General features: G+C 44.5%; 1 protein-coding gene across 6 annotated transcripts in view; it reads left to right on the top strand.

Annotated features, from left to right (window-relative positions):
- Positions 1-18,716, top strand: part of COL26A1 (collagen type XXVI alpha 1 chain) — a 174,815-nt gene that overhangs the window by 31,856 nt on the left and 124,243 nt on the right. For 5 of the 6 annotated variants that reach the window (XM_068655751.1, XM_068655752.1, XM_068655750.1 and 2 more), the window contains exon 3: positions 2,989-3,092. In XM_068655751.1, coding sequence (XP_068511852.1) covers positions 2,989-3,092 — 104 coding nt within the window. The remainder of the gene's footprint in view (positions 1-2,988; positions 3,093-18,716) is intronic. The other variant, XM_068655746.1, reaches the window with a different exon arrangement.

Raw genomic sequence — 18,716 nt, 5'->3', positions numbered from 1 at the left:
GCTTGGAGTCCTGGCTTTCCCAATCCTTTCTGATCTAGTAATGATGATGGCTGCTGGTTGAGATTTTTGGGTTCCTCCTCCCATGCTGCCCTGATCCCTGGGATTTGGCTGTGAGCCTCAGCAAGAGTGCTGGTAAATGATGTGTGTTCTTGCAGTGGTGTTGGTAGCTCGCTTCTCTGTGCTTAGAGGTCTTCTGCTGAACGGGACTGCAGGTGCTGAGCATGCCCTTCAGCTCCCTGGGAACAAAAGAAGTGCAGGTTGTAGCTTGTCCTAACCTCCTCTCTTACCGTGGTTTTGCAGTATTTCTGTGCCAGTGTTTGTGGCCCAGGTGGCATCCAAGGGTAAGGCTTTCCTATTCCCCTACCAGCCCCTTTTCCTACCCATTATGTTTTCCACACATTTTCATTCTGAGGCTTATCTTTCAAAGGCACCCTCTTTTCTTTTTGCATGGCTTTTCCTCTCCTTTGAGTGCAAGAGCAACATGAATGTGAAAGGAATGCTTTGGTTATCAGAAGCACAGGTTATGCTTTGTTAGAGGAGTTTTCTTTACTCCCCTCCTCAAACAGCAGCTAGAAATATCCATGGTGTGATGCGGTGAGATTGTCATAGCAGACCTTGGTGCCATGTCACCAAATGATGCTCTGAAGAGGAGAGCAACGTGAAAGCAAAGTGGAGGTAGCAAGCTGGGACTCCTTCACGTGCCTGACTTGCACAATGCTGAACAGAGCTGCAAACGGCAGGACTCTTCCAGGAAATTCAGGGTGGGTGGTAGGCTGTGATGCTTGAGCTCTAAGTTTGTCATGCCCTGAGAAGTCCTCTCTCGTTTGAGGATTAAAACTACAGCTACTTCCCCATCACAGAACTGCTGCCAAGATTCCAGTCTGGCTCAAGCTACTCTCCACACTTCATAATGAAGTTTGAGAGAGCTTTAACATCTTGGTGTTGGCAGAAACATGGTTTTAAAATCACGGTGTGGTTGGAGACTGGCTGGCTCCAGACATTGGTAACAGGACTGGAGACTTTCATCTCAAGGTCAAATCCAACTGTGGTGTTAGTGACAAAGTCATGAACTTCTGACTGATGGTTCGGGGCTTAAGTGTGGAAAGACGTCTCAAGTCCAACTCCAAGGCTGGGAGTTGGGAGACTTGGGTTCAGCTCCTGAAGTTTGCCAGAGCTGTTCTGAGAGATGCTCAGAAAGAGATTTCAAGCCTCTGTGACTTAGGTCCTTCTGTTTTAAAAGCAAAACCCAAACAAAAGCAAAACACACCACGTACACCAACACGGTGCCAAGTCCTTGGGGTTGCTTGTGGCTGCAGACTCCTGAATGCCACTGAATGCAGGGATGAGAAGTGCTAGGTGGAATGAGCTGGCTCTGTCCAGCCCTTATTAGACAAGTGCCTGGATCACAGTTGCTGGAATTAGCAGTAACTGGTGTGCTTCTTGGCAACTTGGAGGGTGGAGACATAACGTACAAGGGAGACAGCATTGCTCTCCCATCCCTGGGCAATGCTGTTCCCAGCGCAGGCGGCTGCGTGCTCAGGAAGAAGCTCGTGCAGATCCTCTTATCCAGTGGCTATGGGAGAAGTTGGTTTCTGTGTTTGGCAGCTGGCATAAATAATCAGCCACAGCTTCCTGAGAAATGAGGTCCCCAAAGCCTGTTACCCACGAGTGAGATGCTGCCTGTTTTCCAAGCCATACATGGGCAGCCTCTCCTGGTAAGTGCATGTTACTGCTCTTCAGATTAGCAGCACTGCTGTCACTGCTGTGCTGTCTCGGATGTACACGTGCCTGCTGCGCTTCCCAGAGGCATTTAGGTTAGGTTCATAAGACATCTAGCCCTGGCTTGGCCTTCTGCACAGCTGGGCTGGGGCAGAGCTGTAGGCAGGGCAGGCTGTGACCGTGTACCTGGAGGCTCTCGGTGCTGCTTGGGGATGCTCTTCCCTGTGGAGACCTGGAGGCTCTGGGCTTGCGTCTGCCCAGCCTTGAGAGAGAAGCAGAAAGCTGCAGTCTGCAGCGCCGTAATCCCAGTGCTTCAGCCTCTCCCTGTGCCTGCCAAATTCCTTTGGCCGTTAAGTACGAGTAGGAATTTTGAGGGGAACTTGTAGAGTACAACTTCTGTGCTTTCTTTCAACTGCATGAATAGCAGCAGTGACTTGTCTGGCTGCGTGTGGGAAAAACTCCGATTTGTCAGCTTTGAAGGGCCAGTGTTTTAAAACAAAAGCTGGATCTTATGCGACTGTCAGTCTTGCATTGACTCCAGAAGGCAAAGCTGGTGCCTTGCAACGATCTGCTCGTGTCTGCAGACAGCCTTCTGTTTTCCAGTGGGGCATGGCTTTAAATGGAACCCCGAGGATGCTGTGTGCTATCCGCAGAGCAGAAGGTGTCCTGCAGAACCTCGGCTGTGCTGAGGAAGAGTGTGACCCTATTTCAGATAGAGAAAACAGAGACATGGGTTTGCTAACTGGGAAAAGGCTGCACGCAGATCGCTGATGTGGTGTTGTGGCATGATGTGGCATGCAGGTGTGTTAGTAGACCCCAGGTCTAAGTGGCAGGGGTGGGAGAAAGGAAGACATTTGACAGAGATTTATGCAATTTTTGTGGAAATAATGTCTTGGAAACTCTGAGTACTTAGCAAAGAAAGGCTAAACATCAGAGAATCCACATGGAGATAGAGCAAGGGAAATGAGTCATCATCTCTGCTACTTGAAAGAACTTCCTAGTGATGAGAGCACCATAAAGCACACTGGTGTTACCTGGGGGAGAGGAAGAACCAAGAGTATGAGGGCTTAAGGAGAAAAATAAGGGCTGGAGAATCATATCCATGCTGTAGTAAACACTTGTTCTGTTAGTTTAAGCGTCTTTTTTTTTTTTTTTTTTTTTTCTTTCCTGCAGCTGGGGGTGACTGGGTGCGCTGAGGATGTTCTGGGAAGGAAGATGTGCTGTGACTTGGTAGAAAAGTGCGTCCTACTGACTGCTTGCTTGTGTTAGTTACAGGACTCTTATCAGGCCCACGTACAAAATGTCCTACCGAACTGTGACCACGCTGGAGTGGAGGTGCTGTCCTGGCTTCACGGGGAGCAACTGCGAAGAGGGTAAGTCATCCAGCAACGCATCCGCTCTTACAGAGCACAAAGGGGCACGTGTGGATCGACAATATGGGTTGAGCTGGGTTTGTTCATTTGCTTCGTGCCTCTCAAACACAGGAGCAAATTACCTATTCTCTTCACTCCTCATCATTATCTGAGGGCTTGCACACAAGGTCCAAAGGGTGATCTTGGAAATCAGTCCACGCTAAATGCTTGCAAATAAGCCTGAAGAAGAAGAAGAGAAATACAGAAATGGATACTCAGGGGTGCCCTCCTTATAGATGTGTCTGTATTTGGTGTACCCACTTCAGGAAACGTGCCTTCACCATGTCAGTGTTGTGTCTTTTCCACGTCTGCTGTCATCACCATCAGTTGCTGTAGCTGATGAAAGCTGGTCCTTGAATGGCTGCCTGTAAGATTTATGCTTGTAAGGTCCAGACACAATATGTGTTTCCAGAGGACTGAATTAAACGAGGCACCTCCTTCTTCTCACCCTCTCCCTGCCTTTTTGGTACAACATTCAGGTTGCACAGTGGATATAAAACACAGTTTTGGGTTTGGTGCCTGTTCCTTCACATAGAAGAAAATACAGGGCTCTTGCCAGAGCTAGAAGGGAAAATCTTTTCCCTGTTTCATCATGATGCATAAAAAGGGCATGTTTTTATATTTTCCTTCCTGCTGTTCTCTGCTTTAACTGTTGCTTCTGGGACTTAGAAACAAGGTCTGCTTCTCCACCAAAATTCATTTGTAGGCACAAAGCATCAGCTGAGTCTCCGCTCATGGTTTATGGATGGGAGAGAAAGAGGATTGAGGTTTTCTGCTCGTTTGCATCAGGTCCCTGCTGCCAGCCTCTGCTGGCTGGCAAGGGGTCACCGGGAGCACTGAACATCTCTTAAGACTGCAGCTTGTAGCTACGGCTTATTTTCATTGTGCTCATCACACAATTCAGGCAAATCTCCAAGTAGGAAGTTGTCACAGTTGCAAAGATGGTTACAGACAGCAGCTCCCTTCAGGCTGTTGAGGAAACAATAGCTTCCCAGAAGCTCCAGAGAAGTCTAAGGTGTGGCAGAGCTGCCCTACATTGAAGTGTGCAGGGGAGAGCTTTGTGTTTTAGCTGAAATTCAACATTTCACACTGCTGAAAGAAGTGAGCTTGGGAAAGAACTCGCTGCGTTCAGCTTGGCTTTTTACCTGTCGCGGCAGGGGAGAGGGATGCTCAGGATGGGGGCAGAATTGTTATTCCCCAGGTAGCCGGGGCTCAGCCTGCCCGAGGACCTGACCAGGGGCCCGAGAAGCCCGTGTGTGCAGCCCAGTCCTGCCTGTGGGTTTGGACAGGTGTGAGCGATTACAGCGCAGTGGTGCTGCCGGTGTAAAGGAGAGAATCCAGCTCCCTCCCGCTGTGCCAGATCTGTCTCAGCAGAGTTCAGTGGAAATAAAAAGCCAACATAAGCTTGTTTGAGAAAGTCAGCAGTGATCTCGCAGGAGCAGGGCTGTGGAACGAGGTGACAATTTTACACGGCCGGCTTTCAAGGTGGAACTGTGCATTTGGGCTCGGATACGGGCTGCGGAGTGCAAGCAGAAAGCCAGTAGCAAGCTCGCACTTTCATGTAGGAGCTCTTTTTTAGCTTTTATTTTTTACTTTTTTTTCCCTCCATAAAACATCTGGAGCTACTGACAGTCCCATATTCTTGAAAGAAAGAAAAAAGAGCCCTTTCTAGTAGAGCAGAGTTGTGCCACTTTACTTTCTAGCAGCAATATTGATTCTAGTGGATGTCCAGAGGCAGCAGTTTTAAAATCAAAGTGCTTAACTTGATCCTTATACAAGTCCTTAATGGTAGTGTCACCTGGAACTGTAAGTAGAAGAGGATGAAAAGACTTTTTAGGGCCTTTTGGCAGTACTAGTTGGTACATTTGGCAACCTGTTGCAAAGCGTTTTGTACTCGTTCCTTTCTGCGCTCTCTCCCACTGTGAATGGTGAGAGGGTAGGGTGCTTACATCAGTGTGGGTCTTACTGCAAACAGCAGACAAAAACCAGAGCTAGACAAACAATACAAGAACAGTGCAATTGTGAAGCTGCAGCAAATTAGCGGGGTAGAGTCTCAAAATATTGTCACGTTTTGGGTATCAATTAGATTTCATCTCAATATTTCATTTGTGCAGCGGGAGCTTTTGAAGTTGTTGTGAGGTAGATGTGATTAAAGGCAGATTGGGCCTTCATTATTTTTGACTTGTGTTCTTGCTGTGTAGCAAATGCTCTGATTTTCTGACAGCCACTGTCTCCACTGTCAACAGAATGGCAACCACAATGGCTTTGCACTTCTGCGTCGAGATGCTGCCTATTTCCAGAGACAGAAAGAAGATGTTTGCTTTTCCAATGCTCTCTGGAGTAGAAAGGTTGCATCTTTGTGAACAGGGCAGCTTAAGCCAGGAGATAACGGACTGATCAAGCACAGAGTAGTTTGGGGAGTTGTATGTGCGTGGGCACAGCTATGGGGTCCCTGTGGACTGGTGGTGCCTTTTGCAGCTTGAGGCATCCCAGCCATTGCCTGCTGCTTTAATCCCCAGGGAGCGGGGCTGATGCTTCATCCTTTTTTGTCCTGTTCTGTAACAGTGTCTTTGGGGGGGCCACTGTAGCCTATCTGGAAGATGGATTATTTTTACTAGCTGTCTTTTTAGGAGGCCTTCATTGCCCTTTTTCTTTGTTTTACTTCATTTAGCATTTTATGGAGGAAGATAAGGTGGTGGGAGGACAAAGCAAGGAAACAGTCAAAGAACTTGCAATCACTCAAACGCTGTAGTGCAGATATTTCCAGACGTGACAATACAGTGGGGATGGCCAGCCCCAGATGATGGCAGACTCCTGATGTGACTGGTTTGCTGTAACACACCCACAATAAGAAATCTCTCCTTCCCTGGTAACAGACTGCATGCCAATAGAGCAAGCTGTTAAACGCAATTTGAGCACTACAAAGTGTCCTGACCCTTAGCTAATAAGTTTAGCTTGAGAAAGTAACCACTTAACTGTCACCAGCTGGCAGGCACCTATGTTAATGCTGAAGGTAGCACGTTGTTTAGATTTACATTATCTTGGGAATTTAACTCTTGCACTGGAGCTGAAGAAGAGCATCATCTGGAGGAAGTCCAGCCCGGAGAGTGGGTGGAGATTTTGCTGCTCAGTGGGTTATTAATTTAGAAGCAGCCATCCCCACCTTGGTAATCTGCTTTCTTTTTAAAGCCAACATTGTTCAGGGCTCTCCCCCTGTCCCTTTGCTGCCGCCTTCTCACCCAAGGGTATGTCAACATCTGAAAGGTTTCTAGTTCTTTTGCTGTTTTTGTAGAGCTGTGACCAGCTAGTTGAACAGATTTTTGACTAACTCATCAGCTGTACCAGGACTTACTGAAGGGTTTGTTTCAACTGTCTTGGACAGAGAAAGACTTGATGCAAACAAGTCTGGTGAATTTAACTGTCAGTAGATGCTAATTTTTATTTTTCAGTTTTCCTTTTTTTTTTATTTTGTTTTGTTTAAACTGGAGCCCAAGCCTAGGACAGGAAATGAATCCACTGAGCCACCCAGTCTGCTGACTGCTGATATAAAGAACATATGGACGAGGGCAGTGCAGAGGTGAAGTGGTTTAGCTATTGCAATCATGCATCAAGCTGATTGATTTGAATCCAAGATGATGCTGACATTTCAACTCAGCCTTTTTTCTATATGGCTGAAAGTTCAAAGGCAAGTGTAATCTCTTGGGAGTGGAAAAGTGTCCCTAAGAAGTTCAGGGGCTCAGCAAAGCCTTAGAGCTCTCCAGCTAGGCAATATCTTATTTTACTTTATGAATATCGCATAGATTTCTTTCTTGATTGTTTGCATTGCTTGAGTTTGGGATAGTAGCCAGTATCCTATTTACCCCAGAAGTAGATTGATGGGAGACAGCTTAGCTATTTGGGCAAGAAGCAGCTCCAGACTAACCTTGGCACCTCTAAAGTGATTCCATTAGGACTCCAAGCTTTTGTTTTGATGTTTCTTTTTGGTTGTGGGTTCAGTATGTGGTGTTTTATTTTTCTTTTTTTTTGGTAAAACACCATAGGAATACAAGGAGGATAGGAAATTTGAACGGTCTTGTTCAAGTAATGTTTTAATTTGAGAATTTACTCCTTCCCACACCTCTTCCAGTTCTTGGATTTCTTAATCTACTTTTTAATTAAAACTATTGTTTGTATCTTATCCTGATATTTTCCAAACCTGTTAATTTCCCATGGGCTTACAGTTTTCAAAGCAGCATAAGAAAATAGGACCTTTCCTCTTGGTATGCGAGAGCACAAAACCCTTCTGCTGCCTGTTCAGAAAGTTTTTTGGATTCAGGAGGAGAAATGTGGAACAAAACTGCTGGGAAAATCTTAGGCTAGCAAACGCAGTTATAACAAAATTTGATGAGACTGTGAGACTTAAAGCTTTTAGAGCACTTTCATGGGCTTTCAAACTTTTAGGTCTTTAATTTTAATGTTGAGTGTGGCGTTGGTGGGACCTCATTACTCAGGTCTTAGTTTGCTCCCTGTGGATTGTTAAACACAGACCTGTCAGTCTGTGAAAGCACAACATGGTGACTGTGGAGTAACACTGACCATCACGGTAATTCTGTTCAGGAGCTGAGCTTGTGGAGTTTCTCTGTTCCAGTACATCAGTTCCTTCCTGTTACTCCCTCTTGGTTGTAGCCACCACCATTTGGAAGCGATGGAGTCTGTCTATTGCTGCCATAAAGCGAAAACTTTATTTGAATGGGGAAATCTTCCCAGAGGTTATCAGCATAGTGCTGTCTGGTTAGCAGGGCAGTTAATGCTGCAAATGCTTTGCAAACTGAGGCTGCTTCCTTTCAAGTCTGGATCTAGCACATATTCTTGCATGTGTGTGTATTTCTCTGCTAGAGAATGGCTTTAATTCCGTTAGTGAAATGTGTCTGAAAGAAAGGTCTCAATATGAGAGCAAAATGTGTTTCCTCGTAGTAAACCTACTTCTGGAAATACCTTTTCATCTCAAGTTTAATGTTTGTTAGCTACGTTTGCTCTGTGAATGTTCTGACTACAACCTGCACGTCCTAATATTCATCTAATTAATAAAGAGGTAAGTAGGTAGTAAAATGTGGTAACTAACTCTGTAGACTTATCTTCAAGTATTTATTTTTTTTTTGTGGAAAAAAACATCAAAACACGTTGATCATCCTTGATGGAACTGCTGATGCATCAAGGTGGCTTTCTGAGGAATGGTATTTGCATACCTACGGTACACTGGGGCTGGATAATATCTACTAATATTTTCCTCAATAGCACATATTTCCTACTTCTCCACATAATATACCTCCAGATGCTTGTGTTCCTGGTTTCCTCTTCAGTATAATGCAGAAGGGCCACCAGAAGTCTCCTGACTGTGCAGTGTGTCACCCGATTCTGATCCACTCCCATGCCTGCTGACCATGCAGCAACCTCTGGCTGCAGGCAGAACATGTGTCACCCTTGATCAAATTTTCTGAGGAGTTCCTGGAGTGTGTGGTCACAGTTGGAAGAATATGCAGCCTGCTGAGAGAGCTTTCTGGCATCAGTGCTGTGTGACTACTTAAACAATTTCTAAATGTTCATCTTCTCTTTCGATATACAGTCAAAAATAAAATAAAATCCCTGACAGATTTCCAAAGACATTGACACTGCATTCCAGCATCTGAGCCGTTTAATGTTTTTTGGACCTTTTTAATCTGAACAGGGAGAATTTTATTCAGCACCTAATGTCAAAATATTTGGAGTGCTAAATATCTACAGATGTTATTTTAACATAATTAGAAAAGCTGTATGCCGTACTGTTGCGTTGTCCCATTTTTTAGCTCCCATCAAATTACTGTGGTGTGGAAAGAATCTTTTTATTTTTTTTTTAGTTTGATAAGTTATTTGCTCGCTTTCTCAAACACGATGGATGTTTTCTGTTCCTCTTAGTACTACATATTTCTTAACTCACAAATGACAGACACATCTATTTATACCTAATGCTTTCCTATTCATTTCTTCTACTTCTAATCAGGAGTGAACGTAACCCTACCATGGATAGGGCTAGTACGGGACCAGGCTGCGAGGCTCTGTCTTCCCTGCCTGGATCCTTTCTCACTGTACTGGCAGGTTTCAGCTAATTTTTGTCTAAAAAGAGACAAGCATGTGGGGCTTCTTTACCAACTTCTGCTTGCCCATGGAACAATTTGAACAGCCAACAGAGCAGAAGCATGGAGACTTTGGGTCCTGTATGGTTTTTTGTTTGTTTGTTTGTTTTTTGTGACCAAAGATTTAGTGACAGTGGACTTAAAATCCTTTAAGAAATATTGTTAGATTTGTATAAGCAGTCATAAACACATCCCTAGTTGATCAGTTACCCATTGTAACTTTTATACCTGGATAAGCTTTTGAACTACTTAGGAATAAAACTTGAGGCCTGATTTCTGGAGAGTCCATGCAAGGTCTGGATAGTGTTGTCTTCATTGTAATTTCCTTCTTGAATCGTGTGTGTTTTAGGATACAGTAATTTATCCAGTAGATGTTCCTTTTTTCTATTTTCTTTTTAAATATTCCATCTTCATAAACTGCAGATTTCAGGATGATCTGCCTTGGAGACCAGTTCATAGAGGTTATCCTAATGTAAGCGTTGTGTAAAACATGCTTCTCTTGTTTTGGAGAAGTCTGAGGTTTAAAAGGTACGAGCGCACTAACAAGGGCATTGAGAGCTTGGGGAGATGTCCCATGTGGCATATTTGCTGCTTCTGCATGCGGTGGGCTCTGTGTAAGGGCTGGGTCCTTTGACTGCGAGTACCCAAATCTGGAGACATCTTCTGATTGCTGCTACTTCTTGCAACCTGCCTTCCTTCCCATCCCCCTCCAGTGGGATGTGTTGATGTCATTCGCTCATTAATAGAGGAAGGATGAGCCTGAGGAAGCATTTTTGTGTAAACAGAGCAGGTTGCTATTGTTCAGAGCCAGGTGAAGAAGCCAGAAGGCCGTAGGACTTAGCTAAGCCATCGCTTCTGTCCAGGACAAGGAGACTTTGGACTGATGTGGAGCGTGCTGGGAAGTTCACGATGTTGCTGCCAGCGTTGTCCTCCTTTTGGAAAAGAGGAGGCCGTGACATGTAATGCTGTCAGTCCTGTGAATGTGGTGAGTACAAAAATCTTAAAAACATTATCCCCCCAAATCTCCACCCTGTTTCTCTCGGTTGCAGAAATTCCTGTCCGAGGTGGTGGAGGAAGGGTGGGGTGTGTTTACAGCAGCGGTTTTTGTAGCACACACCACACTACCCATCGCATATGGAAGTGCTAAAAGAGAGGAATGGTTCCTAATTGGTGTCCACTGTTTGTTTTGATGCCTTTCAAGTAAGAAGTAGATAACAATGAAGGAGAATGAAAACCACCCGCTGAAGCAGTATCTGAGCTTCTTTGCTGCTGCAATAACTTGTTTGTTTTTATCAGGAATGGGAAATGAGGCTTAGGCTGTCAATATGAAGTGCCTACAGTTGGAAGGGGTGGCAACAAAGAACAGGATCTTCTTTCAGTGACTTTCCACAACCATTGCCCATTTAACCAGCTGGTTTGTGTTGCGCTCAAAAATTAAACACTTAAGAAATTACAGCTCCCTCCCCACTGCTTTTCAAGAGAATAGTTATGAAATGTGCGGACTTAATGCTGCTGTCAGAGTGTTGAATGGGATGGCTCCTTGAGGAAGGACTTGTTGGATTTCTTCCAAGAGAATACTTGAGGGGCCAAGTAACGCCTGACATGCAGAGTGCCATCTCTTTTCTTACAAGTCCAGTAACTAACTTACCTCGTTATCCTGCATGTGAGATTAAGGGAATGTTCCTGGTTTTTATCCCTGTATGTAAGCTTCACCTCTAGGTGTGACTGTGTTCAGTGTCGTGCTGCCATCTCTTACTTCTGTCTTGTCAAATACTGCAGGACAAATGAGAACATATTTTGCACCAGAGTTTTTGGATTCCTGTGCAAAGCTGTTCTAATATTGAGCTGTTGCTTTGTGTGAGTGATGGAGGAGTATCTCGTGCTGCTGAGGTTAAAGACATGAGAGTAAGGGAAATTCCTCGAGACAAGAGGGGGCTTCGTTGCCAGGATTCCACAGACGGCAGATGGATGGGACATATTAGATCATCCACTGTGTCCTCTCAAGGCCAATGCACTCTTTTCATGTTTTCTAGTAACTTTAAACAAAGCTGTTGGCAGTGCGAGCTGTTCTCACGTGTAAATGGTCAGAAGGGTACAGGTGTTGCACTACAGAGCAGAAAGCCTTAAGAAGGCTGTAGCACAGAGGGAGTTGGTAGCAAGCTGGACTGGAGCTGGTCTTTGGGGATCTTGCTGTTTCTACCTTAGGGATTCTTTTTTTTTTTTTTTTAAGCACTATGAATTAAAGCAATCAGTACAATAGCGTTTGTGTCTTTTCTGTGGTAACTATTTTCAGTTCTCAGTTGTTTGAAAACGTCGAGATACTGGAGAGTGTGTGCAAGTGTGGCACCTGAGCAGGTTTAGCCTCATCCACACAAACCTTCAGGCAGAAAACATTTAAAGGGGACCTGAATTGTTGCAGCTATTTTGGGATGCTTTGCTATGCAAGCAACACCATGTTTTTTGTAATGCAAGTTAAATATTTGAAACTAGTTTTTAAAGTATTTTTTTTTTTTGCACTGTTTCATGCCTCTGATTGTTTAACTCTTTGAACCGAATGGCATGGTGAAGTTTCTTGTTTAGGGCATGTTTTACGTTGGTGGGCCACCTGTATTGTAGTCCCTTGAGAAGCTGACACTTCTTCCCTCTGGTTTCAGTTGTGCCAGTTGTTTCATTGATAGATATAAATAACATATATCTTTTTCCGGGGGTAGCTCTCAAAGGACATCGGGAGCTCCTGAACACAATTTGGTCGTCTACCAGATTCACTCTTTCTCAAAGGGAACCATGCTGAAAATTATTTTCTTCTGAGAGTCTTCAGAAGATGAATCAGGTATTACTTTCTGCCCCACCCTCAAAGCTGTACTATCTGCAACTTGAGAGAAAGGGATATATTGTGTGTGTGCCTTAGAAACCTAATCCAAGAGGTTGATGATTGCATCAGGCCTGGTACAGGAGACTTGTGAGTGTGCTGTGGTAATTGGGAAGGAATTACCTTCTGAAAGAGATGTATGTAGGGGTTAAGTGCTGTGTTTCTGCAGTAGAGCTTATAGTTTTAAGAGCTCTTCTAAACAGGGATGTTGCAGCAAGTTTTGTGTGACAGCACGCATCCGATCTGGTGCTCTCTCCAAGAGGTTGAACTCCGTGGACCTGCCCAGCATTTCTGCCTTCCTACTGCGGTTCTGGGCATGTGTTAAGCTGGTGTTCTGCACTACCGAGGTGTAAGACCTGACAGCGAGAGAAGCATTTTGACCTAGTGGTTTACTTGGAGTTTTAGTCATCACCTAACAGTGATGATTAAAAGCTACAATGCATAGGTGTCTGGTGCCTTGAAATATGTTTTTACAAATCCATCTCTACACATTGCCGGAGAGGATATACTGCTGTCATTTAGTGGGGATTCAGGGGAAAAAATCAAGATTCTGTTCTGCCAGTCCTACAAGCTAAAACTGTAACATGTCAGCCACAGGAGATTTTGTATTTGGCTCCTCAGTCACAAAAGTCATAATGAAAGATGGCCTTTTGTTGGAAAAGTTAATGAACTGGGGGTCTGGCTGAACAAGGAGGCAGGCAGACCCATTCAGAAGCCAGGACCTGTAGCTCCTTCCAGCAGCCTGGAGCATCTTGTTTTATCTGCAGTGGTATGTGTGATGAGTGAGAAGTTTCACCAGGTGTCACCTCACGTAAAGGCTGCGCATGTAGCACCTTATGACAAAGTTCACAAACAGTGGAAATTCGCTTGCAGAAGTGGGACTTGCAGCTGGAAATGGGATTGCAAGCCCAGGAATAGGAACAGAGATGAATTTGCCAGAAAAGTTTGGGGTTGCATGATTTCATCTTTTCTGTAAGACTTTGAAGTGAAAGGAAGAGGTAGGCATCACCGTCCCATGTTGCTGAATCCTGGACTGTACTCTTTCCTCAAGACCTTGTTAATGAAAGGGGAACCAAAGATGTCCATCTGAAGAATAATTTCTAGTAGACTTGAATTTCAATTTACTACTAAAAAGTGTGAGACAAAAGCTTGCTCATTGCATGTCATTCCGAGGTAATGTCTTCTCTCTGTGAGCTAGTTAGCAGCATAAAAGCAGCAAAGCTAGTGCAGCTCCATCTGGGAAGCTACGGGAATGTGTGTTGGATGGAGCGACTTCAAAATACACAGCTCACTCAGAAGAAACTGCAGTGTAATTGGTAACAGTTCAGACTGTGTCAGTTTGGGTGGAGGTGTCAAATGGGACTGTTCTCAGTCCGGTGTGGTTTGATATTTCATTTAAAAGTTGGTGTGAGGAATGGACTAATCAGTTCTGTGTGTTACAGGCTGAGCAGTACCAGGAATATGCAGTAGACTAGGATTAAAATGCGCAGTCAAACCTTGATCATAAGCTGTGGAGTTGAGCAAAAATCCATAAAGTGAGATTCAGTCAAGGACAGTCACAAAGGCAGGAATAATGAGTTCACAAATTCTGAATGGATGGAGACTTGGAAGACAGCAGGATCCCAGATGTAGAAGAAGGTGAAATAAAGCTCTGCTGTCAATTCAAGAGAAGAATGCCATGCTGGAGCCTGGTGCTACAAGTACTCTGACTACATGTAATGCTTACAACTAAGGCATCCGTGAAGCCACCTGACACACAGCATTTAAAATGTTAGGTATGCTATGGACCAGGGGTATCTGCACGTGTCAGCGTTCCTCAGAGGGGTCAGGTTTCAGCGCTTAAAATAACTCCAGCCTGGTGAACGCTCAATTAGTTAGAAAGTTGGTCCTAATTGGTGTTGCACTATAAATACTGCAAGGGGTCTGTTGCATTTGTAAAGGAAAGTATTTGGTTAGGAAAGGAGTATGCCCTTCCTAGTTAATGTTTGAAGGTGCCATGCTGTTAAATAACTGCGGAGCTTTAATTACCAGCTAGAGGTGTTGGTAGGTGCCTGTTACATATGAAACTAAAAATAGCATCAGAACGAATCAGCTTACTTAGAAGTGGCCCTTCCTGGCTACCAATTATATTAACTTTTGTCTTTTTTTTTTTTTCTCCCCAAAAACTGGACAAGAAGTAGGCATATACTTGTTCTAATGACTGCATAAACATGATTACAAACAGTAGGAAACATTTAATCAGTTCCCTAACGAGCGTAGCATTGCTGGACATCCTGGTCGTCACTGCAGTACGAGGAGCACTTGTATGTGTTTGCTGAAACTTTGCAGTTCTTAAATAAATCAAAGTTCCAGAGTTAAGTGAAGGCTGGGTAGAGCTTGCTGGTGAACTTTCTGAAGACATCAGCTCTGCTTCTACATACCCCAAAACTAGTTTTCAAACAACATTTAAAGGACTTCATCAGAATGCTTGAATGTGTAAAACCCCCATTTGGAAAGGTCATACTTGGTTCCTCAACACCAGAGCAGGAAAGACGTTAAGGAATGGCATTGCAAAAATCCCATATGATGAAGTTTATTAAAGACTGTGGTAATTTCTTTTTTTTTTTTTCTGGACTCTTAATAACGTGCTTCTTGCCCGGCCTCCTGATTTGTCTCTTTGGATAATGCATCCAAATCCACAAGTAACATGCAAGTTTGCATTTCATTTTGAGCCCAGCAGGCATACGGCAATGAGGTTACAAGACCTTTCCAAGTGAGCCTGGAGGGACTTGTTGGCTACAGTTTGGATTTTTGGCAAGCAGCTTGCTCCAGCTCTTTTCTGTAATAAAGTCAGGGTTCAGTCCCCGGCCTCTTACAGATACCGAGCACTGTTGCGTGTCTCTGGATAATCAGTCACTGGAAAGGCACAGATGTTTCAAGATGCGTAGCAATGGGTGCAGCCTATAGGAAAGGCAACATCAGGGTCATACTACAGATGCAACCACATCTTACATGTGTTCGTTCTTGACAGGAAAAATTCTTATAACACTTGCGGTTTTCTCGTTGCTAGTACCATCAAATGAATAATGCAAAAATTAATTATGCTTGTGACTTTTACTTGTTGTTCACCCAGTGCCACGGGTGGCTGCTGCCCCTACCGAAGGCAGATCTGACAGAAGAGCATTACAGTAACGAGCAGGGTGCGGGATTGCCCACGGCACTGACTGGCATTCATCTGGAGAGCAATGCTGAGAAACTCAGCAGGATTAGAAGAAATATGGGGCTCGAAGAGGTCCTAGTCTTTACCTGGTTGTGGAGATACCAAGAGAAGGTTGAAGAAATTCCTGCTTTTTTTTTTTTTCTTTTCCTGTAAATGTAACGAGGAATGTATTCATATAGACACAAGCAGAAAAGAAGAATACAGAGCCAGTAACTGAGGATTTAAAATTCAGTGGCTTTTTGTTTGTAAATGGAAACTTCTGTGGTAGTAATGCCCAAGCTGTCCTTCATGGGTATCCTCTACAGAAAGTGTGCAGGGGCCTTTGCTGATTACTGGGTAGTCCTTCGTTTTACAAACCTTGGGAAATGCTGATCCCGGCCAGCCTGCTCATGGCAGTGGGATCTTAACTGGGCTGTTTCCTGCTGCCAGTGATGGTGCCAAATGTGGCTTCCTAGGTCAAGTGCCAGAGCTTCTGTCAGAGGTGGCAGGCCTTGTTCTCCTGCAAAAGAAGTGTGTCTACAGCCCAAGCATTAGAAACTGCTGTGGTACCAGTGAGATGCTGATGGAAATTGGGAAGTGTCTTGATTAATTAGGACTTCTCCAGTGGCCAGTTTGGGTGACAGATACAAACCTGTTGCTGTTGTCAGCCAGTGTTGTTTTTTAACTTAAATAGTGGAGGTTCGTGCTTAAACAACCAAGGTTCTGGTTTTCTCTTTACTGGTGGTGAGAGTCGTTAAATCCATATGGCTCCCACTGCTTGTGTAGCGATGGCTCCGAACGCTGCAGCTAGTTGTATTGCTGCAGGGCTTTGCACTGTAAAACATTACAGCCCATTATATAGGGGGAACAAGCTAGTCCTAAACTTGGCTTATTTGATCTTTTCAAACTTACCCTCAAGTGATTAAGCAAACAGTGGCTTTGCCAGCAAGCTCCAGTTCTGTTATCTGCTAAGTGCATCTCCCACTGTGGTTTCACAGAGATGCCTTGAACGTGGTCCTTTCACTGTGTGCTGGGTAGTCCTTGTGGAAACATAAATAAGTTACGTCTACCGCATCTAGATTGGGTGAGATGGAGAGGGTGGATATTGGTTTGTCTAACATAAGCACCAAGATTCTTGTTTTTTTTAATAGCGCTCATACAGCAAGACAGCAGCTTTTTATTAGCTACACAGGAAAATAAACCCTTCTTCTTACCATGTGAGTAGTTCATACATAGTTTGATGTGTATGTAAAGAGGTATCATTCTTGCCCTGTGCTTGTCCTAGGGAAGCAGGATGCCTACTAGAAGTAGTAATTAGGAAGATAACCTTAAAAGTCTATGGTCTTTACAGAACTGTGTAAGTAACAAGATCCTTCATGCACGTAAAGGGTAATCTGAATGAAGATTTAGATGTCTCTTAATGAGTAGTGGCAGATTTTCTTCTAAAATGAGTGTCCCTTGACATTCAGCACTGGTCTCCCAGACCTGGACAAATATTGAATATTGTCAACTCTGGAATATGAAATTTGGTTGCAGAATATGATTTGTGCTAGAAGCCTGCCTGTAAGCTTTGAACTTTGTTGATTTAAGCATGAGAGAAAGAGTTGAAGTAAGTTTCACTCTTCTAACTCACTGAAAGCTGATAAGAGGAAGATGACCACTCTCCTGAAGTATATCAAAAAAAGATGATCAATCCTTCAGCCTAGGAGTTGTGCTGATCCTGGAGTGAGTGAGTATCTCTCTTTCGATCCATGTGGTTTTGTGCCTTGCTTATTCCTTAAATTTCAAATCGGCAGAAACTCGGATCTTTACCTGGCTTTTTATGGCAGCTTGTGGAACTGTCAATGTGAATACACTCTGGTAAAGTTAAGTCAGCCTTTGGTCACTGCAAGCTGAAACGATTTGAAAACCTGCGTAACCTATTGACCAAACCTGGGCTGATGTTCAACATCTTTAACAAAAACTGGAGCCAAAACAGCCCTGCTGACTTCAGATTTTCATTATAAGCCACCTGTAGACCCTAATGTACACTCAGGTTGGGACAAGAAGGATTTAATGGGTCAGCTGCACCATTTGGGCGGGGATGTGCCTGCTGCCTTGGAATCCCGTGAGCAATGGTGTTCTCACCACTGTTCTCTACTTACCTAGCTCTGAAAAGCCGTGGCTGCTTTCTCCTTTTCCGCACTGCTCATGAGCATCAGGTATCTCAGGGCAGCCGTTACCAGTGCCTGTCAATATTTTCCTTTGCTCTCCAGCTCTTGCCATGGCCCTAAGCAGTGTGGCACAGTGTGGGCTGCTCCTTGCTCTGCACGTGCCCCACGTTGTGATGGCGTATGGGGTTTGTAGGTCCAGGTGTGAGTCCGTGCTGTGCAGATGACTTAAAAGGTGCCTGGACCATTGGGAGCCACCAGCCTTGCTCTAGCACAGATTCTTGTGTGACCTGGCATCAGATCCACGTAGATTGGTCCAGGCAGGGATGTGATAGCTCTGCATTTGCACGAGCTAGCTGAGTAGAAGCTAGCTTCAGTCTGGGTACCATAATCAGCCTCTTATTTAGTCCTATTAGTGCAGTACCACAAGTTCTATCCTGTTTGCTATTAGCTGAAGCGTTTCCCTGTTCCTGAGTGGGTCTTAGAAGAACTAAATCTTTGACCTTATTTTGATACCTCCCGGGCTATAATTTGTCTTATCATTGAGATAACAGGGAAAGGAATGGTGTGTTGTAACCTTCATGCGTCTTTCACTCTTATGAATCTTCATGTTTGTGCTTTCAAAAACAATCAAAAAATCACGTGACATACTTGTACGTTTTGAGATGCATATTCTGGACTGAGTTCCACTTATTGGACACCCTGGATCTACAGGTGCATGATGCTTCATTTTTCTCGTCTCGTTAGGACCTTTGGGCTGCCTTGGATGTCACAGCATCCTGAGTGCTTTGATTCTAGCTCCTGCTCCTCCTTGGCAGGCTCTGACACCTAGCATGTCTATGCTTACTATGACAGTTTAAAAAATAAATAAAACCAGGACCAAAATGACATTTAGCATTCAGGTTAGGCTGTTTTCCCTGCATTCTACTGTTTAAATTCCACTTTACTGATGCAATATAGGACGCTTCAGGCCACTCTCTCCAGGGCAGTGATTGCAGCTCCTCATGTGACTCGAGTCCCTTGGCCAGCAGCCCTTATCACCGCGGGGCTCGCTGCTGATACGTGTAAGCTGTGCTGTGGTTCCAGCCCTCGTAGCCTCAGGATTTGTGTCTCAGTAGTGAGATTGCGCCGGTATTTGTCGTTATCCCACCTGAGACCCCCCGGCTTATTTCCCTGCGTTGAAATGACTGGTTTATGCTGTGGGCATACAGCAGGGTCTGGTGTGCCTGGAGCCATCCA

The sequence above is a fragment of the Anas acuta genome, chromosome 19 (assembly GCF_963932015.1).
Source record: "Anas acuta chromosome 19, bAnaAcu1.1, whole genome shotgun sequence".
NCBI lineage: Eukaryota > Metazoa > Chordata > Aves > Anseriformes > Anatidae > Anas > Anas acuta.
Note: the sequence above shows the minus strand (reverse complement) of the source record. Positions and strands in the feature narration are given on the sequence as shown.